Source organism: Morone saxatilis, unplaced genomic scaffold, assembly GCF_004916995.1.
Source record: "Morone saxatilis isolate NCDOM2014 unplaced genomic scaffold, NCSU_SB_2.0 Contig3, whole genome shotgun sequence".
In the NCBI taxonomy this organism is placed as follows: Eukaryota; Metazoa; Chordata; class Actinopteri; family Moronidae; genus Morone; species Morone saxatilis.
Window position 1 is genome coordinate 9,935,803 of NW_023339873.1, and position 24,852 is coordinate 9,960,654.

General features: G+C 44.5%; 1 protein-coding gene across 2 annotated transcripts in view; it reads right to left on the minus strand.

Moving 5' to 3' along the window:
- The window catches only part of dync1h1 (dynein, cytoplasmic 1, heavy chain 1), a 27,712-nt gene extending 3,209 nt beyond the window's left edge, over positions 1–24,503 (minus strand). Inside the window, exons 1-71 of one of the 2 annotated variants that reach the window (XM_035673299.1) lie at positions 24,127–24,503; positions 23,000–23,087; positions 22,620–22,793; positions 22,243–22,498; positions 21,920–22,106; positions 21,545–21,816; positions 21,200–21,427; positions 20,379–21,032; positions 19,778–20,200; positions 19,439–19,618; positions 19,154–19,303; positions 18,866–19,012; positions 18,497–18,637; positions 18,109–18,285; positions 17,636–17,866; positions 17,282–17,521; positions 16,912–17,067; positions 16,666–16,779; positions 16,456–16,566; positions 16,150–16,359; positions 15,854–16,000; positions 15,596–15,762; positions 15,308–15,481; positions 14,813–15,167; positions 14,511–14,705; positions 14,142–14,424; positions 13,936–14,036; positions 13,594–13,753; positions 13,200–13,440; positions 12,930–13,113; positions 12,566–12,778; positions 12,200–12,438; positions 11,930–12,086; positions 11,614–11,838; positions 11,294–11,524; positions 11,027–11,167; positions 10,645–10,878; positions 10,312–10,518; positions 10,022–10,143; positions 9,713–9,878; positions 9,412–9,575; positions 9,131–9,260; positions 8,889–9,022; positions 8,634–8,748; positions 8,384–8,545; positions 8,015–8,229; positions 7,691–7,895; positions 7,377–7,550; positions 7,143–7,262; positions 6,863–6,983; positions 6,327–6,522; positions 5,473–5,590; positions 5,169–5,384; positions 4,863–5,075; positions 4,409–4,536; positions 4,156–4,309; positions 3,889–4,035; positions 3,605–3,755; positions 3,188–3,441; positions 2,927–3,061; positions 2,741–2,835; positions 2,455–2,629; positions 2,264–2,339; positions 1,998–2,158; positions 1,786–1,897; positions 1,630–1,690; positions 1,426–1,549; positions 1,214–1,327; positions 951–1,121; positions 451–668; positions 258–361 (exon numbers count right to left, since the gene is read on the minus strand). In XM_035673299.1, the coding sequence (XP_035529192.1) occupies positions 258–361; positions 451–668; positions 951–1,121; positions 1,214–1,327; positions 1,426–1,549; positions 1,630–1,690; positions 1,786–1,897; positions 1,998–2,158; positions 2,264–2,339; positions 2,455–2,629; positions 2,741–2,835; positions 2,927–3,061; positions 3,188–3,441; positions 3,605–3,755; positions 3,889–4,035; positions 4,156–4,309; positions 4,409–4,536; positions 4,863–5,075; positions 5,169–5,384; positions 5,473–5,590; positions 6,327–6,522; positions 6,863–6,983; positions 7,143–7,262; positions 7,377–7,550; positions 7,691–7,895; positions 8,015–8,229; positions 8,384–8,545; positions 8,634–8,748; positions 8,889–9,022; positions 9,131–9,260; positions 9,412–9,575; positions 9,713–9,878; positions 10,022–10,143; positions 10,312–10,518; positions 10,645–10,878; positions 11,027–11,167; positions 11,294–11,524; positions 11,614–11,838; positions 11,930–12,086; positions 12,200–12,438; positions 12,566–12,778; positions 12,930–13,113; positions 13,200–13,440; positions 13,594–13,753; positions 13,936–14,036; positions 14,142–14,424; positions 14,511–14,705; positions 14,813–15,167; positions 15,308–15,481; positions 15,596–15,762; positions 15,854–16,000; positions 16,150–16,359; positions 16,456–16,566; positions 16,666–16,779; positions 16,912–17,067; positions 17,282–17,521; positions 17,636–17,866; positions 18,109–18,285; positions 18,497–18,637; positions 18,866–19,012; positions 19,154–19,303; positions 19,439–19,618; positions 19,778–20,200; positions 20,379–21,032; positions 21,200–21,427; positions 21,545–21,816; positions 21,920–22,106; positions 22,243–22,498; positions 22,620–22,793; positions 23,000–23,087; positions 24,127–24,376 (12,994 nt within the window). In that variant the 5' untranslated portion in view covers positions 24,377–24,503. Of the gene's footprint in view, positions 1–257; positions 362–450; positions 669–950; positions 1,122–1,213; positions 1,328–1,425; positions 1,550–1,629; positions 1,691–1,785; positions 1,898–1,997; positions 2,159–2,263; positions 2,340–2,454; positions 2,630–2,740; positions 2,836–2,926; positions 3,062–3,187; positions 3,442–3,604; positions 3,756–3,888; positions 4,036–4,155; positions 4,310–4,408; positions 4,537–4,862; positions 5,076–5,168; positions 5,385–5,472; positions 5,591–5,942; positions 6,139–6,326; positions 6,523–6,862; positions 6,984–7,142; positions 7,263–7,376; positions 7,551–7,690; positions 7,896–8,014; positions 8,230–8,383; positions 8,546–8,633; positions 8,749–8,888; positions 9,023–9,130; positions 9,261–9,411; positions 9,576–9,712; positions 9,879–10,021; positions 10,144–10,311; positions 10,519–10,644; positions 10,879–11,026; positions 11,168–11,293; positions 11,525–11,613; positions 11,839–11,929; positions 12,087–12,199; positions 12,439–12,565; positions 12,779–12,929; positions 13,114–13,199; positions 13,441–13,593; positions 13,754–13,935; positions 14,037–14,141; positions 14,425–14,510; positions 14,706–14,812; positions 15,168–15,307; positions 15,482–15,595; positions 15,763–15,853; positions 16,001–16,149; positions 16,360–16,455; positions 16,567–16,665; positions 16,780–16,911; positions 17,068–17,281; positions 17,522–17,635; positions 17,867–18,108; positions 18,286–18,496; positions 18,638–18,865; positions 19,013–19,153; positions 19,304–19,438; positions 19,619–19,777; positions 20,201–20,378; positions 21,033–21,199; positions 21,428–21,544; positions 21,817–21,919; positions 22,107–22,242; positions 22,499–22,619; positions 22,794–22,999; positions 23,088–24,126 lie in introns of both variants that reach the window. The other variant, XM_035673300.1, reaches the window with a different exon arrangement.
- Positions 24,504–24,852: the final 349 nt, after the last annotated feature.

Here is a 24,852-nt window from a genome sequence, read left to right on the forward strand (position 1 = left end):
ACACACACACACACACCCAGTATTCTGCCCAAAGCAGACACAAAAACACAATCTCTTGATCTCTCGTTGCACTGACACACCCTGTAAAAATAAAAATGAAGAGACTAGAATAGAGAGAGAGACGTTAATGATCTGCCCTGTGAAAACATGAAATCTGAACAGATGAAATGAGGGAGAATAATCAGGATGTGTTGTGGTCCAGTTACTGTGACAGAACACCAGAGTGCAGATGATTAAGATGACCGGCTGTGGCGTACCCTGAGTGGTGAGCAAGACCTTCTCTGCGTTGCTAGGCAACCCCAGCCAAGATGGAGTCTGAGTGTCTGGAAGCAACTCAACCCAGTGCATGAACTCCTCACGCCTGTAACAATCAAAATCATGAGTCATTTTTTAATCTTTCAATATTAATAAACTAAAATACTTTTTTTTTTGAGAAAAGACAGTACTGACCGAATTCCATCGGGCATCTTGATGTCCTTGTGCCCGTCAACCTTCAGAGCCAGTTTGAACTCACTGTCGAAGCTTCTCTTGGTGAAGATGCGGTCCAGGAAGGTGTTGAGCAGACGCTGGTCAAACTCGTTGTCAATGCGGCCGCCGTAGATGGACTGGGCCATGAGGGTTTTCAGAGCTGCCCAGGGGATCTTGTCTGGTGCGATGTTTTGACGACCCTGTGTATGTAGAAGTATGACAAGGTTATATTTTTCCCTCCTTCCACCGGGTCAGATTATCCTTGGAAACCATGAGACAAGACGGTAGTAATACTACCATTTCTGTCCAGAGGGGCCGCCAGAATCACCACAAAAAGGCTTTAAGTAAATTATCTAATGAATTTAGTATTTCTACAGTAAGAACTGTATGACTTTGTGTTCATATACATAATGTTGGCAACAAATACTTATTATGCTGATAAACTCATACCACTGTATATGATTTCTGAAATAATCTCCAACCTTAGCAGTGTCGTCCAGCCAGGTGTCAATGGTGTCACAGGCAGAGCGGAGGTCAGACTCTCCAAACTCATATTTCTTGGACCAGCCCAGTGGTGCATAGCGCAGACGCTCCTGAATGACTGCATGGAACCAAGCCAGCAGGAAGTAGAGACGAGCACGCTCGTTGGGAGCCTGTAGGAGAACGGAGAAGCAAAAGTTATTACGACTTCAAATGTCGGGGGGAGAAGGGGAGTGTATGTGTCGGTAAATCCAGATTAAGTCACCTTGCACATGCGAGCCACAGGGATGCTGCTGAAGGTTCTGAGCATGTTGGCCTTGACACCAGGAGGAGGCTCAAACACAAAGATACGACCGGCACGAAGCAGATTCACTGGCACCTGGTGGGAGAAAACAGTATTGAGACTTTAAGGCTTGAAAGAGATACGGAACTTGAATAAGTAAGTAAGTCTTCATTGTCAAGGGTGGTGTGGTTTACCTTGGGATTGATCTCCATTGTCAGGAAAAGCCTGAAGCTGGAATGAGGCTGCATGGAGTGGAGCTTCTTTTCCAGCTGCATCAGCCATCCTGGGGCCAGGTGGACGTTCTCCAACATCACCCACCTGCAGGACAAAGAGAGTCAGGATACCAATACAACAAAAACTGTACATCCTCACAAAATACAAAAAACAACATGACCCACCTGCCAGATTTGACAGCAGTGTTGATGTCTCTGTCTGCCTTATTGAAGCCCTCAGCCGAACCTGTGACCAGTGGAAGAAGATGTTTATTAACACTTTTCTCAGTAAACTTGACTTAAGGATATTTTTTGTATGTCAAGAGCTTATCCCCTCCTTACCAATAGAGATGGAGGTGATCTGTTTGTTCTCCTCAGCAGCCAGATCTCTGACCAGGCCGCTGGCATCATAACCTGGTACAGAACACATCAACACTGGAGTGCTGGGCTTCACCTTTAGACACAAGAGAAGAATGTCAGCAACAGATTCAACACCACTGACAATGGCAAATGCCTCTGTAAAGAAGATTATTTAAGAAATACAGATTTACTACCTCACTGTCCACAATATTAGCCAGGTCAAGAGGCTGCTCGATGATGTTCATGAAAGTTTCTCCCAACACCATTGAGACAAAAATGTGTGACATGGCCAGCAGGCGGTCGGGGCGGAAGGCCTGAATAAGCAACAGCTGGTGCACTGCTTGGCCAATGAGAGCTGAACAAGGAAAAGCATAAAGGTAAGAGAAGAGCAGGGCGTGTAAACATAGAATATATACATATTTACATCAATATTAGGCCTCTAACAACTCTATATACTCACTGGCCTGCTTCTCCTCTGACCACAGATAAGGTACAGCCAGCTCTGGAGTGTTGCTCTCAATCCACATGAAGAATTGCTGAAGTAACACAAAGAGAGGTATGCTTTATTAACACAAGTTTGTTAATATTCAGCTTCTGGGTCATTATCACAATAGAAGTGATACCAGATGGACAGTATCAGTCAATACTCACCTCATCAGCCTGAACTTTGTCCACCAAGTCGTTGAATGCTGCCAGGCGGCTGAGGCGGACCATGGCCTCACTCTGCTCAGTGGTCAGACCCTTTACTTTGGGCAGCGACATGCCAGTCAGAACGATCTCCTTACCACGCAGGAAGTGCTGGAACTCCGTATCATATGAGGCCTCACTGGGAAAGAGATGGATTGAAATGATCAAGATTTATGTTTGATGTTTCTGAGAAACCTTGTTTTATGTAATACTACCACTGGTGGTAATTAGTGTAATAGTGGCATCTTACCTGGTTATGCCCTTTAGGCTGATCTTAGCCAGCAGCATGGCAAAGGTGATGTGATCATGGTGCAGCATACCTCTGGCTGCTCTGTTGAACACCACCTAAATAAAAACAAAAACACTTATAAGCAAATTATGTCTATTAAAAATCATACCACCAGAGAAAATGATTTTTAAATTGTGTGGTTCAAACCTGGAAGAGGTCCTTGGTGATGACAGCGAGTCTCTGTGTATGATCAGTGATGCCCTTCAGTTTGGAGTTCTCATACAGCACGGTGTGGTAGGTATCCAGGAAAAAGTGAAGGGAGTACTGGTACAGGAAGTGCATCTGGAGCAAGATACAAAAAAGTATTTGTTTATTAAATGGTTGACTGGTTTACAAGTATGCACATATTAGACAACAATGAGATTAAGAGATTAAAAAGAAAAAGATAAAAGTGCAATGTGTCCAGACCTGGTTGAGAGACTCCATGGTGAAGTAGATGCTGCTGCAGGCAGAGGAGAGGGACAGGTATTGCTGTGACACAGCCTCCACCTCTGCCATGATGATATCGGTCTCCTCCACCTTCCTGGTCACCTCAGCTGCCTCCTTCTTCAAGTTCTCCAGCGTGGTGATGATGGTGTCGTCATCAAGGATGCGGCCTTTAACCTCATTGAGGGCCTGCAGCAGGGATTTTTCCAGCTGACGCAGACGCAGTTGGAACTCACCTACAAGAGACAGGAGGACAGTTGTTGATCAGCCTCATCATTCACTGAACTTTTTTTCCCACTGTGACTCAAATTTGAACTATCTTCTATCCCTGTCAGCGTTCATCATCACCCCCAGCTGTACCCTACCATCGCATTAGCATATCTCTAACTCATGTCTCACCCTGCAGTTTGAGGAGATCGGAGCGTTTCTCATCCACATCGGGCCTCTCAGCCTTTAGGACCTCGTTGAGACACTGGCTCTGAAGGCTGCTGCGTGTTACAGTGAAGTTGACAAATGTAACACGAGAACACAAGTCTGGTGGGAACTCGACCTGCGAACATAAGAGACAGCATTTAACACCTATGAACTTATTGTACAATAATTTGACTGAGGGGTTCTATTTCAGTTCAAAATGAAAGAAAAATAATTAACATTTTCTTTATGATAGATGTTATGATACTCACGGTTGGGTCTCGTGTAGAAAGGAAGATGACAAACGAAGGTGACAGATCAATGTCTTGGTCTCCCAAGGTGATAAGGACACGTCCTCCAGTCCTGCGGACCTCTCTGTTCAGCACTGGGTTTAGGATGGGGTCGTAACTTTCTACATCCTTAAAAAAGGCAAAAAAAAAGAAGATATTACTATAAATAAACAAATCCTTAATGAATATGGGGGCATTGGACAGTGAGCAATAGCAAGTGCACAACAAATGGTAGGTAACTGTTCATACCTGGACCAACAGTGGGTTTCCAAAACGCAGAGCACTCTCCAGGTTCTTCCTGAAGGCATCATCCAGGAAACTGGTTCTGGTGATCTTGCGTTCTTTGTACTCATTCATTATGAACTCTGTGGCCTGGCCTGATGGATCGATGATTAACGGATACCTAGAAAAGGCCAACGGTATAGAATAGGATCAACATGGGACGTGAAATCAACACGACGCTAATAAATGCTAATAAACAATAAAATAAAAAGATACTGACCTGTTGAACCTCTTAAGCATGATGGCGTTCTCAGTGCAGAGGTCATCAGCTGGGAGGGAGTTGGCTTGCCAGCGGAGCCTCTCGTCAGCGTTGGACAGGTACTCAGTTCTGGCAATATCTGTACGGAACTGTTGGGGGAAAAATGACGGTAATGGGAGTTCAGAATGATATATGTCTGACATAAACTGCAAAATATAGTGCATATGGGAGCATGTCTGACAATTTCAAGTCTTCAACATATGTCTGTGCCTTGAGACACGTTTAAAAGAAGAGCAGTGAAACAAAAATATTATTTCCAAGGTCTAATCCATAATTGGTGTACAGAACCTTTCCATTCACTACAAAATAAACTCACTAAGATTTCTTATCGTCATTTTGGCTAGTGACTATAATTTGGAACAACAGCTACATGTGATGAACACAGGAACAGTAACAAAAGTTCCTACATAGATACCTGAATGTTGGCCTGCTGCAGGTGGTGAGACCAAGTAGTGAACAGGTTCTGTCTCATCTGCTGTTCAAAGTAGCCGGCATAGGTAATGAAAGCCGCAGAGAGCAGACAGTCTCCAGCGATGGTGGACATCTGGTTCTTGAAGGTCTCGCTGGTCTTCTCCCAGCGGTCCCTTTCAGCTGACAGACTCTTCAGTAGGGCTGTGCTGCGATTCACCTGGTACGAGAGAGCAAGAAGTTCTTCAGTTGGAACTGGATTAAAAAGAGCCAGACACAGAGGGAACTAAACATTGGTCTGATGATCAGTTACCTTAGCCTCGACGGCAGCCAGGTCGGCCTTGATGGCCTGGGCCTCTGAGATGAGGACAGCGTACTCCTCCTTGTAGCGAGCGATGCTAGACTCCAGGTCTCTGATCATCTGCTCCACCTCCTCTGCCTTTGTCTTGTTGTCCGTGGCATCATCCTCAAGCTTCTGCAGCTCATTACGCAGAGGCTCCACACGCTTCAGCATGTCAGCATAATTAAGCTAGGGGAGTGGTAGAACACGGGATACGTTAAGGGAGTACTCTCTTTACCCAATTATCTTCATTTTCATATTGTTTAGGCTTCCTTACCTGAGCAATCGCCCATTTCACCATAGGTCCACAGGCCAGAGATGCCCTGTTGACTTGGTCATAGTTGTAGCTTGGGTTGGACATGTAGTTCTTCTTCATCTTCTCACGGATGGAGTCACTGGATAAAGTCAAAGTCAGTCAAATACTTCAGTGTGCAGTGCAGAACAATGATCATAAATCGCAATATTATATAATGAAATATTGTGTAGGATCATTTCAATTTTGCTTGGGGTGGGGAAGGGGTGCAATTACTACCATCTTAACTGTGAGAAATGCGAAATCATGACAACAACCACTAACAAGCAGAGTGGTTGTCGTTACCATCAGGTCATTTTCTGATTCAGCAAAATTAACCCATAAGAAAACCTAAAATCAGTTTCTGATTACAGGTGCCACTTGATTGATATGCTGATTGATTAACATAATTTGTGCTTCCATTAAAGACTAGACAGACATTCTGACACCGGTACCTCATTTCCTCAGAGGAAAAGTTGACTATGCTGCTGATGAAATTGTCCCTGATAATAACTTGTCTGATTTTTTTCCAGTCACTGGTCTCCTCGCCCAGCATAAGGCAGATAGACTCCAGGGCCAGCTTGACTGCAGCTGGGGGATTGGTCATGGCCCGCACTTCTACTAGGTGCTGCCGCTTAATAGAACTCACCGCTAGTTAGGGGGAATGATGTTTGAAAGAAAGAAGTAGCAAGAGGAGAGGGAGAATGGGGAGCATATAGGACAAAAGAAGGGAAGAATTTGAGACAAATTCAGGGGGGTTGAAAAGTCAGAGAGAGGCAGAGACAGAGAGGGAGAGAGCTTTAGTGAACAACTGCAGAATACATTCTGTCTTATTTCACCTGATCTCTTCAGCAGAGAAGTTAACAATAGTGGGGATGAAGTTCTCCCTCATGATGATGGAGCGGATCTGCTTCCAGTCTGTTGTGCTCTCTCCCAGGAGCAAGCAGATAGACTCCAGGGCCAGCTTCACGGCCGCAGGTGGATTGGCCATGGAACGCACCTCCACCAGGTGCTGCTTCTTAATGGACTTAACGGCTATCAACATCAGGTGAACAAGGATGTGGATTATGATAAGGAAGGGGCAGTGATGAAGGGAGGATGCAGGTAAAGAATATGCCGTTAACCAGAAGCCCTTGCATCATAAGTGACTATGTGATAACAACGACTATGTGATTTTACAACGTAAAAAAACAAAAGGAATTTTTTTTTTTTTTTTAAGCAGGTACAGATCTTTTGCCATAACAGGTCATTTATATAGCTCTATTGTTGCATAAACATTATGATATGTTCCATCCTTGCGGCACAAGACTGTACTCATTCTGTGACAACAGATCAAATGCACTATAAATTGCTGTTAGAAAACACACTACTGTACCATTCTGGGCTTCAATAACAGCAGGCTCCACTTGGTCCAAGTCCTCTTTGACACTCAGCTGTTTGTCCTTGATCACCTCCTGCTGCTTGTACACAGCTTCCTGGATCTCCTGGCTCATCACCTGGAATCACATAATAGTATAGTTCAATGCATCAGTTAAACCAAATGTGCAATTCAAGGTTAAAGTGATTACTATACCACAAGCTTAAAAAACACATCACATTTCAATCATTCATTGCTCTTTTGAGGTGTTCTAAGTGTTTAATTTCTTCCTGTGTACCTTTTTCTTTTCCGCCTCCTGCTGGTCTTTGACCATCTTCTTCAGTTTGTCATTGGCAGCAGCGTTCTTTGCTTCCAATTCCTGGCTCTTGATTCTCAGGTCACGACGAAGCTCCTCCACCTTGATGAGTAGGGCAAGTACAATCAGGGAGTTGGACAAAGGCAAGCAGTAGTTGGTAAGCACCGACAGAAATGACACGGTGCAAGCACTTTAAATGAAGCAAAATTTCTTTACCTGATCCACAGTCTCCTTGATCTTGCGGAGACCAACGTTGAGGTGCATCTGCTGCTCCTCCAACTCGCTGCGTTTCTCATTGAACAGGTTGGCATACTGGTTGATAAAGTCCAGGTAGTGGCGAGGGGTGATGGACATCGTGTGACCACCTCGCTTAGCCAGACGGTTGTTAGCCTGTGTAGAGTTAACAACATACAAAGTGTGCATTAGCAAAGTATTGAATGTGTGATTACAGGATGTCCAAATGCTGTTAAAGCAAACCACACATTGAACTACTTCACACATCACCACTGCTAACTAAGAAACATCCCTACCTGGTGAAGTGTCTGGTGTACAAACACACAGCCGTTGACGATAGCCTCGCGGTGAGATGGTGGCTGGGGCAGTTTGTCATAGACGATGGGCATGTAGTCTGGCACCTTGTAGTTTGGTTTCTCCAGATCCATCTTGCTGGTGAACTCCTTACCCACCTGATAAAGGGCCTCTGTGGACCAGTCTCCAAACCAGTTCAGCACACACCTAACACAAAGAAAAGTTTTCAGTTAACTAAGAAATCTTAACGTTGTAGTATCTATTCCCTGCTTGTCAGTGATGCAATCATTTAATTTATGCTCCGTGTCCACCATGTGTTTTTCTACCTGTTGAAGAGGGCAGGAGATGTGGCAGCCCTGTCCTTCAGGCCCTCTGATGACGGGTTCATGGTGAAAACAACATGGAGGTTCCTGATAACCTGGCTGGTGAACCACTTGTACAGCTCCTCGTGTGTGTCAAGCATCAGGCCCTCTTTCTGGGCTCCCTCCTTACACTGAGTCATCAGGGTGGCATACTCATCTCCCTCAAACAGGCCAGGGACCTACGAACAAAAAGGTAACGTCAACATAATAGGAGCCAGAAAATAAGGTGTGCACAACCCAAATAGATATTTTATCTCAGGAAACTAAAAAGCAGTGTTGCCATGTTGTTCCAATGAGTATGAAGCACAGCAGATCATGATGGCAGCATCTTACCTCTCCATTGGCCAGCAGTGTGTTCATTCTCTCAAGGAAACCAGAATCCAGCACGTTGGACTCATCCATGATGAAGGCGATCTTCTCGTTCTTACAACCTGAGCGACGCAGCACTGTACGCAGGTCCTCATCAAAGTCCTCTCCGGTGTATTTCCTGTGTACCTGAAAAACGCACATGCAAAAATCAATAAACAGACAGAGGCAATTGCCATTAAATGACTCCAAATACCTTCACGTGTCTCGTACCAACCTTGATCTGGTATACACTGAGTCCATTCATCCAGGCTACGAAGCGAGACAGAGTAGTCTTTCCTGCTCCACTCACACCAATCAACAGGAGATGGCCCTGAGGCTGACGGAAGATTCTGAAGGAGGATTTACAATTTTAAAATGTACTCCAAAACAATTATTTAAAGCCTGAAACTCGTAATTTCTTGATCATTTCTAGACTAACACCAGATGAGAAGTATATCAGCAATCACTAGCTACAGAAGCTGTTACTTACCGGTCAATTCTGAGGACGTGGTCCAACACCTCATTGAAGAGCACCAGAGGGACGTCCAGCTCCTCTTCATAGAAGACCTTGAGGCGGGCCTTCACATAGTCCCTCAGCTCCTCCTGTTCCACTGGGATGTAGTCCTGCATTCATAAACAATAAACTCAGTGAAAATGGAAGTCAAACTCCTGAGATACATTTTCAGTATTTCTGCATCATTACCAAAGCAGGAATGTCACAGCATGGTTTACCTTGGAGAGCCAGTTGCTGTAGAGGATAGGCCTGTTGAGTGCCTTGTCCTTATCAATGTTGGGGAAATGTTTGAGAGCAACCATATCAATGTTTTCATCGGTCCACCTTCTCTCTTCATCATCTACCAGCCTGGAAAAAGACAAAACACATTATCACCAAAACTAGCTTTATATACTTAAGACAACACTCAGATTTATCAGTAAATCATTAGAATAAAAAAAAATAAAAAAAAATAAATAAAAAAAAACTAGAAGGCAAAGCTCTGCCTCTATGTGCACACCTGTCCTGGAAGAGACGGAGAGCTTCATGTGCCCAGATGCGGATGAGCCCCTCCACAGGCAGAGTCTCAAGTGGCCGCAGGGCCTCGAAGATTCCCCTCACCCAGCGGGTCATCTCTCTGGGAGAGTAGATGTAGTGAGGCTGGGTGTCCTGGGTGAACCGTTCCTGAGGGGGAAAGGAATTGAAACAAGACATGAACAAATGTTTTATTGATCACTTTTTCATCCTTTCAATCACACTATTGAGCAAACTCGATGTTTGCATATTTGATTTTTATATAGATATTGAGTAATCGTCTTTACCTGAGACATGGTGTAGAACTCAACCATAGCTGCAGTAAGAGGCTCAGCATAGGTACGTAGAGACGGGATTAAGCGCAGCATGGCACGGTTGAAAGTTCCATAAATCTGGGTGAGAGAAGCTGGGCCTGGGTAGTCCACGTACACCACAGGAACATGACGCAGGAACCTATAAACAGCACATCACAACATGGTCACTGTTAGGGCTCGTCACATGCGATGTTTATTTTTAAGTGTGATTCAAATTTTTTTCTTTTAGTTGTGGTATTAATTATATCATTGTTATCAACCAGTAAAGTCTGATTACAGTACCTGTGTGTAAGAGGCTTTCTTCCAGGGTCAGTGGGAGGATTACAGGCTCCAACAAACTGGATCCTCTCCAGTTTGACCCAAGTTTGGTCTGAGGTGCGGTAGAAACCTCCATGCTCTACCATCTGCAAAAAAAGACAACAGCATTCTTGATGTATTGTATTTAAAATAACAGGGAAACAAAATTTTATGCTGCTATGATTTTAGTTTGCACAGCCCATAAAATAGCCAAGGTGCTGCTGCAAATTCAACAAGTGGAAAAAAAAATTACAGTCTGTAGCAACATATCATACCTGTCTGATGAAAGAGATGACTCTCTGCGTGCCGTACTTGTCCATGTCCGGCAGATTGATCTCATCACAGAACAACACCAGCCACTTGCCCAGCTGCACAGGGGCAAGGACAACACCGTTGGGGGTACGGCGGTACTCGCAGTAATGATCAAAGGTCTTTAGCAGCAGCTCTGGGGTGGTGGCACTGGAGAAGTTCAGACCAACAACCTGGTAGAGAGTAGGAAGAAAATTAGGAAATTACAAATTTTGACAATGGCAAAAGTTACAATGTCAGGTTAAACTGATTTTGAAGATTTATTATCAATCTTTAAATTCTTTCATCTGGTCTCTCACCTCCATATCAGGCAATGCTCTGAGGGCGCTGAACAGAGTCATAGTCTTTCCAGAGCCAGGAGGTCCACACAGGACTAGTGGTTTGTGCTCTGCCAGCCATGTGTAAAGCAAAGCCTCATGGCGAACAGTGTCCAGGGTGGGAACAACAACATCTGGGGATGCCACCTTGTGGGTCTCTACTTCAATCTGGGGCACCTTGCCCTGCCAGGACTGCCACTCACCTGAGATGCACACCTGCACGACACAAAGAAACAAAATGGTTATTCTGAAATTACAAGGCTACTGTAGTTTTGGTTTGATTCTTTACATTGGAAGGCAAACATTTTCTTTGAAATGTACTCAAGAGACAATCAATAACCATTCTAACACTTGGAGGCTGTACCTCGTAGTCAATGATGGGGATATTGGGGGCAGCGGGGAGGGGTACAGTCGTGATGCGACGGATGTATTCTCCAAGCTCAGCCCTCATCTTCAGCCGTCCGTCACCAGAGAAGGACCACAGCACGGCGTAGATCAGATATTTCTGTAGAAAGATAACGCCACAATATTGATCAGTTTTAGGAAAATTAAGATATTTTGCTGGGATTAGGTTCCACGTTCAGGCGAAATAGCAACAATAAGACATGTACGCTTCTAAGCAGAACCTTACCTGCATGTATTTTTCCAACTGATCAATGGGCATGGGGAAGTCAGGGTGGTTGTTGTTGTAGAGAGCAACATTACGGCAGGCCTGGTGGAGCATTGAGAACAGGGAACCCATGCAGCGCAGGCGGGTGAAGTCCATGATGTGCTCCATCTTGGAGGCGTGCTCTAAGGCCTTGATCACCAGGCCTGTAGAGGTGAAGTAAGGCTGCAGGATAGCTGCTGAATCACGCTGGATCTAGTGTAAAACATACAATAAGATGTCAGTTTAGAACAAATGTATAAAATATCTTTCTTGAATAAATTGCTTTTTTCCACTTTAATTGCCTGCAGCATTGGTGATGCAGTCTCTTCCTCATCATCTGTGCCCTTCCTCTGGCGCTGTGCTTCATCCTCTCCTTCGTCCAATGGGATACTGCGAATGCGAGCCAGGAAGTTGTTGAAGATCATGTCAGTGCTGAGGACGTCCTCACTGAACCAGACCATACCACAGCGAGACACAGTGGCCAGGGTGGCATACTTCAGGTCCTGTACTTCAAACATTACACGCACCTACAGAAAGAATAATTCCAGGTCAATACCGCAAGTGTCGACTATGATGAGACAAAAACAGACATCTGTGTTTAAAGTGCTGTGCTCTTACATTTGGTGGCAAGCTGAGACGCTCTCCATTGGGCAGGGTGAGCAACTTGTTGTCATCCAGGACAGAGTTGAGATTTTCAACCCACTCTGGGTCAACATCACCATCAAAGATGATCCACTGACGCTTTTGCAGTTCACCTCGAACATTGTCAATAATCCTGTAATTGAGAGGAAAAATATTTTACACCACCAAATAAAATTCTACTTAGCATGATAAAGATGAACCGAGTTCATTTTTATCTTTAATAATTAAATGTTTTAAAGAACTCACTTCCTGAGGATGTGTGTGAACAAGCCATCGGTCCATTCACGGGTGTTGGGGTCCAGGGTTCCATACAGGTGGTCCTTGCTGATGGCCTTGGGGTCAATGATGTGGGCCACGCCCTCAATACCCTCCAGCCTCTCCAAGGCCTTGAGCAGCACCCTCCATGCCATGGTCTTCCCACTACCTGAAGGTCCCACCATCATCAGACCATGGTTGATCTGTGTGATCTGGTACAACTGGAGCACCTGGAAGGGGAAGAATGACAAAGTTTCAGATTATTAAGAGTAACTACTCTACTAACTATGTAAGCAAGGCTGTTAAACACAGTATTTCTCGGTACTGAACAGGATTGTTCCCCTTTTAACCACATACCTTCTCTACCCACATGCTGCCCACATCGTCACCGTCTCCATAGGTAAGGTACATCTCTGCGCAGACTTTCTTCAGCTCTTCTCTCAGAGCAGTCATCTCTCCACGGTGGTACTGGACTCCAGGGAACACGTCTGACAGCAGACTGAACAGCAGAGGGATGTCCTCCGCCACCAGCTTGGGAACCATGGTCTCGCACACACTCTGGATCAGGATCTACAGTAACAAGACACCAACTGAGTGAAATAACAGTTCAAGCTCCTCAAAGTTCTTACTTTGGATTTACAAAACAGCTTTCTGCCAGAATTTAGAAATAAAACAATACAGGAACCCCCCGTAAAGTCCCACAATATATAATTTTCTGTACCTCCTGTTCTGGAAGGTTCTCAGCGATGTCATTTTCATCAACCACCTCTCCGCGCTCCAGCTTCTCCTTTTTGATCCTCTGGATGCGTTCACGCTTGACATTGCCAGCACTAATCAGCACACTCTTGAGAGCTCGAAGGCCAAAATCGTAGTGACTCTGGGATGACAGCTGCTCATCACACAGCCTGAAGTATAGGCAAGAGATACATTCAGAGAAGAAAGGCCACTCAAAACTCTATCAAAGCTAAGTAAATTTTTTAACAGCACATACTTAAAGAAGGGCACAATCTTCTTGGCAAGGATCTCGGCTGTGCGGAAACCTTGAGAGTACAGCATGACCTGGGCGATGAGCTGGCGGTCGGGCTTGGTCATGGCCAAGCTACGGAACAGCTTCTTCAGATTATCAGGCAGGTTGGAGCGGCCAGCGTAGCCAGGATTCATGGTGATGAAGATGGCCATGTCTGGACTGACCTTCACCTGCTTGTTCAGGAGCTCTGTGGTGACTGGCACACCTGAGGGGGTGATAGATGTTATAGTTATTTACAACACATTCCGTTAAACAAAAAAAGGTTGGTGAATAAGGTAGGGACACAATAATTTTCAGTCTCTCTTCTGAATTGTATGCTTTTGTAAATGTTCTTTTTTTATTATTATACAGTACATACTCCTGTCTCTGTTGGGGTTGCTGTGCTCCCTCAAGGCCACCTGGATGTACTGGACCTGCTGGGAGACAGCAGAGAGCATTCTCTCCTCCAGACGATTAAACTCATCAAAGCAACCCCATGCTCCCACCTGGCACAGACCCACGAAAATACGACCCATAGCCTAAAAAAGAAAAAGGTCAACAAACGAGATTTGTAAGTTAGAGAACCAATATGAGAAACAGACAAATTCTGTAAAAAAAAAAAATGTAATGATGATTAGATTATGTGTAGTGTTTTATTTATCTCTCATGGTGTGTTGTTACTATAAAATAGCGTAAGAACAAAGAATCTGCAGATTTGTACCTGGAAGTCAAATGTCTCATCACAGTTGAAGACTAAGACAAAGCGGCCCAGCTGGTGACCAAGAGCTTTCACTGACTCAGTCTTCCCTGTGCCAGCAGGACCTAGATGGAGGACAAACTCAGTTGAGTCGACTGCTTTGTATGTAAACCTGTAATTTTCCTAAAATTAAAATCTTATATGTTAAAAAAACAACAACCCTTCCATACCAAATGGTGACCCTCCAAGGCGGGCCTCCAGAGCCTGGGTCATGGTGAGATAGCAGCGGTCTGTCAGTGGGGTCTGGACAAGCTTGTCCTGAACACCCAAGTATTCGAAGCCATAGTTGAACTTGGCATTGGCCATCTGAATTGACAGCTGCTGCAGGACATCTGTCTGCTTGGGGTCAAAATAGAAGCGCATCTGGCTGAGCCACTCAAAGGACTTGGGGTTGTCGATCTTGTTCTTGATAAGAGTCCTCGTCACATCACGTTGGTGCACCAGCTCGGTGATCTAAAATGGATCAGAAGAGGGACTTCAGACACTTTTTCACTGGACAACATTTTTTAAAAACCATCCTTTAAAAGATTTCCTCTAACCAGGTGCTCCAGTTTCCTCCTACGGAGTGGAGGCTGCTCCATCAGCACGGTGTCAGCCAACACATTGAGTGTGGCCTCCACATTTGACTGCACTCCCTGCATGGGTGTCATGTCTCCACCACCAGAAATGGTGGTCAAAGCAGACTCGATGTTCTCAGACCAGGCGATCTGAGTGGACAGGACCACCAGCTGGGCCTGTGAAGAGAGGAAACAGATCAAGAAAAATTACATTAACACAATCCCTGATTTCCATGTATGTTGAATAATGTATTGTTTGTAGAACAAATGCTCTCAATACCAACCTGATAACGATCAATCCAGTTGATGTACTGACTCAGGTCAACGGCTGTGCCTTTGTTGAAGGATGTGACCTCTGTGACAGACTCAGCCAGCAGCTTGGCCAGCGTCACCCTCATCTCCTTCTCCACCAGTGTCAGCCACTCGTTGATCTTGGGGTGCTCTGTGATGGAGACTGGTGTCTTGTAGAGAATCTCTTCACCCTCGCGGGAGGAGATTCCCAGCACCACAGTGTTGTCCTCACTGAGGAGGATGCTGGAAACACCAGCAAACATCTTTTTAAAGTGCTTCTGCAGTTTGGCCACATTTTTGCTGTTTCCGATGATTTCAAGCAGGTCCTCGTCTCCCACAAAGTAGAACCTGGAAATGAAAAGAGCATGACAGATCAATACGGTGTTAATAAATAAATGTGAAAGTCATTCCAAATATTCAACAGTAAGTTTTGTGTTTTATATGTACACGACAGTGGGCAGTCCCTTCATCGTGTATCATCTTCTTACCTGGGGAATGAGGATCTTTCTCTCTCCAGGTATTCTCCAAGGGCTTTCTGGATTTTTCCCAGAAGGTCAGCTAGTCGCTCCAGAGACCTCTGCACTCCCTGTATGTTCAGCACATCCATCACTAAGGGAGACTTTGACACCTTCTTCATCAGTGCCAAGAACTCTGTGCTGATACTGTGGAATAAAGACAGAGACAATTTAAAGTAGGCTCTAAGAGAAAATATTGTTACAGTAGTAATTTTTCCTTTGTTAAAATAAAGTGTAAAAATAAAAAGGTCCTTCATTTACCTCTGGAATCTTTGGGTTTCTACAGGCAGCAGATGTTTGATGTCAGCACTGCCAGTGAAGATGCCTTCCAGATAGACCCAGCGACGCTGGACATCAATCCAAACGTCAAACAGAGCCATGATGCGATTCAGCTTGTCCTCCCAGCTCAGGGCGTCTTCCTCAAACACCTGGGAGAAAAAAAGATGAGGATGGTGTTGATGCAGTTCTGAAAAAAAATTAAAGTACTGTCTTCAAAATGCAACATATAATTCTGTTTACCTTGTAGTACGGAGACAACTTCATGGCAGACACGCTGTTGATATGTTCTTTGACCTTGTTGAAGAGGTCATCCCAGCCTCTGATCAGCCGACACTTGTTCTGGTAGTTCACCAGATCGAGCTCATACGAGTTCCACACTTCACGGATCTGAGGACGAAAAACACATAATTATAATTAAACAAAGTCTACAAACCAGAGAGTAATTTTTAAAACATTTGTATTTGAAGCTATACATGAAATGTTCTATGAGCATCACAACTACACTGCATAATATTTTGAGGGCCCTCCTCCTTCACCTGTTTGAGGAACTCCTCCAAAGCCATCTCTCCCTGGGCTACCAGGAGAACGTCCTTCACCACCATCTCATTCTTCTGCAGATCCACATCCCAGATCTGTCCCAGGGTCAGCTCTGAAAGGACCCAGTTAACATGCAAACGCTTCATCAGCTGCTTCCAGTGGCGGTCCTTCAGAGCCTCTGATTTCAGCTCAATCACCAACATGTTAATCTGGTGAGAGAAAGGGATAGTAAGATAATTTAATAAACCATTTTTAAGTCTATTTCTGATTCAAAATGTGTTCTTAGTGTGAAAGAGCTCTCTGACCTTGAGGTATCCTTTAAGCAGCCTCTGGACATACTCATAAGAGGCATACTGTCTCAGTCTTGCTTGGAAGTTCTTCAGCTGGTTCAGAAGACCATCCAGGCTCTGGCGGAGCTACAAACACAAAACACCAACACAACAATAGTTATATACCAAGAATTTCACGAATAAACAGAGGTTCAATGATCTGAATGATTATTGTGGATGTGTTACCTTGCGAGGCTGTACTGACACCCATGGCTGCTCTTTCATCTGGTCAATCTGCTCCCAGACCTTTGACAGCTCGGACCAAACCTCCTTCAGATCATGCAGCTCCTCTAGTGCCACCTTCAAGTCAAAACAAAGATAGAAACAACTCAATGTTAACTATCACTCCTTTTCTAAATTAGTGAGATTGCTGTTGCTTTGTCTTTCATTGTTGACAAAAAATGCTTGCATGTGAATGTTTGCTGGCATTACCTGTACTCTCTCTTCACTGCCGCTGAGCAGGCCAGTATCGGTGAGCTCCAGGGCTTCCTTAGCTCTAGCACACTTCTCTCTTTCGTCCTTCAGACGGCCAAAGTTGCCCTCATAGATCGTCAAGGACTGAAGGGCTTCCTCTGGACGCAGGTTACCCTGGTGAAACAGATTACCAGTTAAACAAATAAATAAAAAGATTTGAGGATTCCACCCCAAGTTAGTTATTTCTGTCACAATAACAAATGCCTCATGTGCTGTACTTTTCAAATATTATTCTAACAATTAGCAGTCATACATCCACAGAAAGTATGAACTAGAGGTTACTGTACTGTATATTGCAAACTGAATTAGATGATTAAATTTTTCTTACAGCAACTGGTTTGGTCTTCTCCCAGTCATTGAGCAAATCAGTAGTGCGGTTTTCCACAGCTTTGTCCTCCTGGACGATCTTCATCTGCAAGTTGGCCACCTGCTGCTGGATAGCAGTATCCTTGCGCTTCATTATGTCACTGAAGGCGCCCCATTCACCTTCGATGTTGTCAATGTAAAGCCAAGATGGAGGGAACTGGAATCTTTGCTTCTCCAGCAAACGCTGTCCATTACGGAATAACTAAGGGTAAAAGAAGAGATCTGATTAGAATCCTGCATTTTTTTAAGCATGTAGTAACACAAAGAATGAAGAAAAGGATATTGAATGTTTTACACTACTTATTTAAGTACTTACGTCAACATTTTTCTCAAACTGTTTGATCTTGCGCTTCAGGGTCTGGACATATGTTATGAAGTTAACAGCATCTGAGGTGCTCGCCGTGTCCACAGAATGTTGCTCCAATTCTTGACGGGACTTGGAGATCTGGGCGTGGAAGTCCTGCATGTTCTGGCCGAGCATCTGGCCAAACTTGCTGAGTACTTCTTTGTGCCAGGAATCATACTTCAGGTTCACCTTGGACTGGACCTGTTCTCAGTGGCAAATACAAACAATTAATAAAAAGCCTTTTTACAAATAAAAACATTGCATTGTTCCACAAATTTGCACAAACAGGGTTTTTATAGAAGAGTAGCTTCCTTTAAAAATAATTAAAAAATAATTAATAATGATTTTTTTGAAAACCCTTCCATGTAATAGACTCTTAAAATTGACAGACTGACGAGAAATATTGTTCTAATACAGCACCTAGAATCGTAAGTTATTATTACCTTGCCATAGTCAATGACCACAGGTCCAAACTCTTTTCTTGTCTCTGCATTGTCAAACGTTCCACGTGCTTTGCGGATCTGGACCAGCAGTGCCTGCCACTTGGTGAGGTCTTCACCCAGACGGTTGTAGATGTTCTCGGCTTGCATGTCCCACAAGCACTGGTACTGCAGCCACACCTGTACAAGGGCAACGAAGAAAAAGATGGTTGCTCACAAACGTACGTACAGGATAGTGTATATCATACACATTTATGATACAAAAAAAAAAAAAAAGAAAAAGAGTAATTTCTTCATTTCTTCTAATCTGTTCCTCAAGCAAAGTAATTCTATCAGCAGTAAAAGGTATGATAACACTTTTTCTGTGCTGTTACAACAAATTGACTCTTACCTTCACGTACTGCTCCACCTCAGTGACAATGTCTTCCACTGCATTGTAGGCTTCCTCTAAGGCTGCAGGGCCATCTGGCATCCTGGTCAAAGCATTTCTGTAGAACTTCTCCTCCTCTGACAGCTCGTAGTGAACTCCTACCTGGAAAAGGAAAGACAGATTAGCTTAGATTAAAGCAACAGCACAAGTGTAACTAGACACAAAATCCATAAGTCTGTTCATATATCACATCTGAACTAGAATAAAATAAAATGTATCTTGTGTTTGGTAGATCATTTGTTCAAAGAGCCTTACCACAGACATTCTTATCATAGCTTTCTGCACTGGGAATCACAGGCCTACTAGTCAAAACAGTTCAGAAATCCCTACCTGATATCTCTGGCTCTGGATCCTGGGAAGGGAAAGGATGACCATCTTCCAGGCAAACATCTCCTGGTAGAGCTTGTAGCGACAGTCTTCAATCGGTGGGTTCAGGTAGATCACCTGGTTAGTAATCCTCAGCTCATGGATAACATTCTGGAAAAAAGAAAATAACAGAACAGTTTGTTATAATAGTTAGTCTGTGTCCAGGAAGCCAAGGTTTTATAAATAATGTATATTCATTCAAACAAAACAGGGCATATGGCACCACTGAGTCACTACAGTCACAATGTATACCTTGATCTTGGGCTCCCCTCCAGGTTTGTGGCTCACTTGTGGAGCCTCTGTGTCCATGTCCACATCAGCTTTGTCCTCTACCTGGCCACGGAGTACCTGGGTCCAGGCCTTAAGGCCAGCCTGCAGACGCACTCCCAGGATACGTTCAATCTATGAAAGCAAAACAAAAATCAATCCTGTTTGAAAACCATTCCTTGAGATTTAACTGCTCACAAAAACAGTCAAAATCTAACCAAATGAGATTAACAAATAATCCTTGTATAGTTGTTGTTTTGTGGTGCCAACCTCAATGTCAAGCTTGTTGACCCAGATGGGCAGGTTGGAATAGGAGTGGAGATTGAGGTCGTCCACAGCCTTCTGGACTCGGTTGAGGATGTCAGTGAAGGTTTTGTGGTCGAACATGCAAGTGTCCAGAGAGCGAACCTCAAGATCTATTTTCTCCTCAATCAGTAAGAGGTCATCCACCTAGAAAAAAAATAAATAAAATACAGCAGAAAAAAAAAACACACCATCAGGATAAACTTTTGGTACTTTTGGTTTCATTCTAAAATCCCACTGAAGAGATTCTGTACTTATGCAGAATATATGTAACCATTTTATTAGTGACTGCGCCTCCACACTGACCTTCTCCTGGAAGTTGAAGACTGTCTCAGCCAGCCTCTGAACATAGGGATCCAGCTTGTAGGACTCCCAGACCAGAGTGATGCCTTCAGTAACGAGAGCCTGAACCTCTTTCTTAAGGCCAGCCACCAGCAGGGAGATGGAGGACCTCTCCTCCACCTTCTCACAAGTGCGCTCGTAGGTGCGCACGCTCTCGATCAAAGAGATGGCAAATGGGTATAGCTGGTTAGCCTGGTGGGCTTTGTTGACGATGGCCAAAGGAACACGGAAGCTCAACCACTTGAGATTGCGGACCTCTTTGGACAGGGTGATGATCTCTGGGAGGAAGTTGACTTTGAGTTTGAGCATGTTTCCGGTACGTCCGCGGGCGCGAGTACTCTCAATTGTGAAGATGCGGCCAGACACACCTAGGTTGCGCTGCTGCACCTGATTTACAAAAGAAAGGAGAAACAAATATTTAAAAACAGAAGAATAGTTGACAAAAAATAAAAACATGCATCAAAAGAAGCAAAGACTAGAACATTTTTCAAATATATAAAAAAAAGTAAAATATCATTTAAAAACACATACTATACTACATTTATGTCTATGATCAGCTCCATACCTTGCGAGCCCAGTCATCAAATATCTCTTGAGTATTGAGTTTAGCCCTGAAGCTGTCTCCATCCTGCTTCAGCTTCAGCCCCTCCACATGGTTCTCCCAGCCTTTTCCCAGAACATCCTCCACTCTCTTCATATATGCAGTCAACTGACGGTCGATCTGCTTGGCCCAGATGATGGAACCAGACACAGGCGGCAGGTCTCGGACGTGGCTCATCTTACAGGCCTGGCTCTGAGGATACTGCACTTTGAACTTGTCATGCAGTGACTCAATATCATCTTTCACACGCTGGATGAGCTGCGTCTGGTACTCCCGGATGGCACCGCGGATGTGGGGGCGCACAAAGAGAGCATTGAAGCGGGAGAAGATGCGGAACATCTCGTTGGCGTTCTTGGCGGTTCCCAGCTGATCACGCAGGCGGGCAGTGATACGGGTCTCCACGCGGTCGATACGTTCATCGTAGCGCTTCATGGCGGCTTCCCAGGCTTCCATGCCTTCCTTAGACACATCCAGGCCATCGACCTCTTTGACATTCTCGTATGCCAGGTTGACCTCTTCGATAGCATTGGCATCAGCAGCATCAAAGAGAACTCCAGCTACCTTCATGTCTTGAGGCTCAACTGTCTCGCCAGGGGCATGTTGTGGCACAGCAGACACCTGGAAACAAAAAAAGGTAAAGAACCATCTCTTAATCATGTGAGGATAAAGCCCTCTACAATTTTGTTTCTACAGGAAAAAAAACATTAAAATGACAATGAAAAAAGTAAATAATACCAAGTTGTCAGTTCAACTGTGGCCATTACATATTACGGATGGTATTTTACCTGAGGCCTCAGCACACGGACGATGACAGCCCTCAGCTGCTCGTGCTGCCTTCTGAAACGTCTCATGTGATCCAGGCGTGATTGGAGCTTCCTGTGGGCGGGGCTTAAACGCCACACCATCTTCAGGTTCTCCTCTCGCTTTCTCTTCACAATGTCCCTCAGAAGCACCTGCAGTTTCTCATACTCATCCTCCCAGGTCTGGAACACCTCAAAGCATGCCACCATCACCTGCACATAAGAGTTTAAAGGACATTTTAGGAAGACATGTACTATTTTATGTAGCTGAAGTAAGAGTGAACTTCTGGAGAAAAAAATGCAACATGCTTTAGTTTCAACTATACCAACCTTTTCAAATTCCTCATAGGCAACATGCATGAGCTTCCTGGTGCCCAACACCTTGAGGAGCTGGGAGCTCAAGTCCCTGGAGATGGCCTCTACTAGACGCAGTGCTCTTTGGATAGGGTACTTGGTGTTCCTAATCTTTTTCAAGTGAGTGAATATGGCTATCAGGGCTTGGCGGATCTTATCAAGCTCCGAAGCAGAGAGCAGGTCATTGAGAGGGAAGTCCTTCATCAGGGGATTGTAGTCATTGACCGTTTCCACAGCCTGTTTCAGACCTGTGAGAAGTAGAGAAAAAAAACTACTAGATACTGTATTCAAAACACTGCCAGTAAACGCAGCAGAAGTTAAACAAAACTGTTACAACTGGTTGCAACTTACCAGTGTCTGTGTCAAAGCTGACTGTAGCATGGAAACGTTTTCCGTGTTTGAGGATGTCCAGCGTGAGCAGAACCTCAGGGCTCTCTCTCTTCTCCTGGATCCTGTTGAGGGCTCTCTCCAGATTCAGCCAGAAACTGATCTCCTGCAAGGCTGTTCCTGAAGCTGGGTCACGGTCGAGCTTTGTCACCTGGTAAAAGGGTGGGTGGGGGAGACAAATAAACCCAGTGGTGAGTATAAGAAAAATATTTGTCCATCCTCCTGTTATTATATGAAGTATAACAGCAATGTTTTGTTTAAAATGGAGATAGAAATATGGCTCTTACCTTTTGGATTTCCCTGATCCAGCGGTTGACTCCAGATTGAAGCTGGTTAAGGAAGGTTGGGTCCTCCACTTTGTCTCCAAAGTCAGTCACCTTGGGCTTTTCTCCGCGCTCGTAGCACTGCTTGGCGATGTTGGTGATGATGGGGTGGATGAGCAGGCTGATCTCGGGAATCTCAATGTTCTGCTGGAGGTGGAGAAGGCCCATCTCCAGCTCAGCAATCTTTTTCTCTACGGAGGGAGCCATCTTATCCCCATCTCTAGAAACAGACAGAGATTATAGCGCAGATGAATCCTCTGTCAACGTTACGTTTTTCTTTCATGCTCAGTTCATGATTCACTTTATGAGATGAAAATATAAAGACACATTTTGAGGATTACCTGTCTGCCTTGCCAGACTCGCGGATGTAGGACTTGAAGAAAGGAGCGACGGCATTGCTGATGAAAGAGTGGAGCGTCTCGTAGGGAGAATCCTCACTCAACGTCAGGACTCGCACTTGGGTTGATATGGGCTTGTCTGCGTCGATGACAACTGCCCTCTTGATCAAAGCCAAGCTGCAGCGGAGAAAAAAAAAGGCATAAAAACATAGTTCAGAAAGAACTTAAATGAAGTGGAAGCTGAGTACTATGCAGTAAAAAAAAAAAAAAAGATTAAAAATGATCTTTTAGAGTGCAAGGTTATGTGAGGAAAGGGAGGTATTTTTACAGTTTAACTGATAAAATTACATGTAATTGCATTGCTGAAAAGTAGACCCTCTTACCTGTTGGACTTGATCCCATAGTGTATATCAATGCTGACGTTATAGGTGATGGATTCCTTCTCTTCCTCTCCTTCATCACCAACATCCTCTGTGTGAAGAACAAATGAAATCCAAGTCAGACATTACCAATCTAAATCAACGTATAAAAGAGTGTTTGCAACAGAAATCAAACACAACTCAAGCCGTTATAAGAGTTTCCACTGGCAAGTAAAAGTGGCACAGGAGGAGTGGAGTTTATCTGCATGTATAATAAACCATATTACAGTAGGATGACAGTGCAATCTGACACGTTCACTCCCATCCATCTATGTCCCCACCCTCCCTTACAAGTGAGGTCATGGATTGAAGACAAAGATAGCCGCATGCAGAAACTGCACTCTCTGCATTGCCTCATCAGTAGTCTGACAGCGACAACATGAATCAGCTGGGGCAGTGACTCTCTCTGGCTGGGAATCCAAAACCTGCAGGCTCAGACTCAGACGCTGGTCATGTGCAGTATTAAGGGATCAAGGTTCAGCCATTATAAAACATTACTTGAGCTCAAGCAGCTCTAAAAGCTCAGGCTTAAATTTGCCTGGAGGAAACTGACAATAATGGGCTCATTGACACAAGCTGGTTCACATGATAAAACCCCAAGAAGGTGCACACAGCATGACTTGTAGTTATTACAAAGGATTCACTCTCCTTGGATTTTTTTTATGCTTTTATTAGTGTTTTGTATTAGCCGCTGTCAACACGTATTATCTGAATAAACTGCACTTGAACGTAAAACGCAATGGTAACGAAATGTCAGCTCAAGTTAACCAGTATCACACCTTAAAATGATAGCTGGCACTGAGCACATTCAGTGGAGAGTATTGTGTTGTCACTGGCTGGGTTTTCTCTTCCCCACCCAGTGTGGCGTAGTTAGGTTAGGTTAGGTTAGGTTAGGTTAGGTTAACGCCGTTATCCACTCGGCTGTCAAACAATAATTATATAACGTTAACTTAACAGTTACTCATTAAACGTTGGGTTTACAAACGTTTCTCTGGTGGCGAATTTAAGGGCTACACGTTGCGTTCAGAATAATGAATGGCCCCTTTAGTTCAAATTATATTAGCTAGCTGGTCGCTTCATCCTAAAAGTACCTTTGAGGGCACTTCTCTCGACCAGGATGGTGTGAATTTGGGGATCGGCCAGGAATTTCCTCATCTGCTCCACGGCGCTCTTCTCCTCCAGGGCGGTTTCCAGTGAGGCCGGGGCCTCGCCGCCATCTTCCAGGAGCAGCGGCACCAATTTCCGAATGTGCTTCTGCAGCACCGACGTGTCAGCGACCGTTTGCACGGCCGACACCTCCATAGTGCCGGAGTTTTCCTCCGTCCCCCCACCGTCGGACATGCTTCGATGCGGTCAACGAAGACCGGTCGCGGCGTGAAAGTGAACAAAGAAACCGAGGCTGACGTTATCTGACTGGGTGCAGTTCCTACAGAGCCGGTCAGAGGATGAATGCCGCTGTCAAAACGCAATAACTGTTGCCGTCAGGTTTGTTGGCGCAATGGATTGTGGGACTTGTCGTTCAGGGTATGCGTATTTCAGTGCATTATACAAGCCAGAAAACTACAATACCCAGGATGCAGTTGAACGAATCACTTTTTTTCGCTCTCCTTTTTGTTATTACCGTGTATGACCGGCAGGGGGAGGAAGGGAGTTGTCTTCGATGATGCAGCAATAAATCAAGAAATCCTCTTTGTTGTTAAAAACAGTGCCAGTCCAGTAATAATATAATAACCTCTGTCACGATTAGACTTGCGTCTGCAAAGTGCACCTTTTGAAGACTAATGCTATCAATAAGTAATGACATGCAAACAAAATGA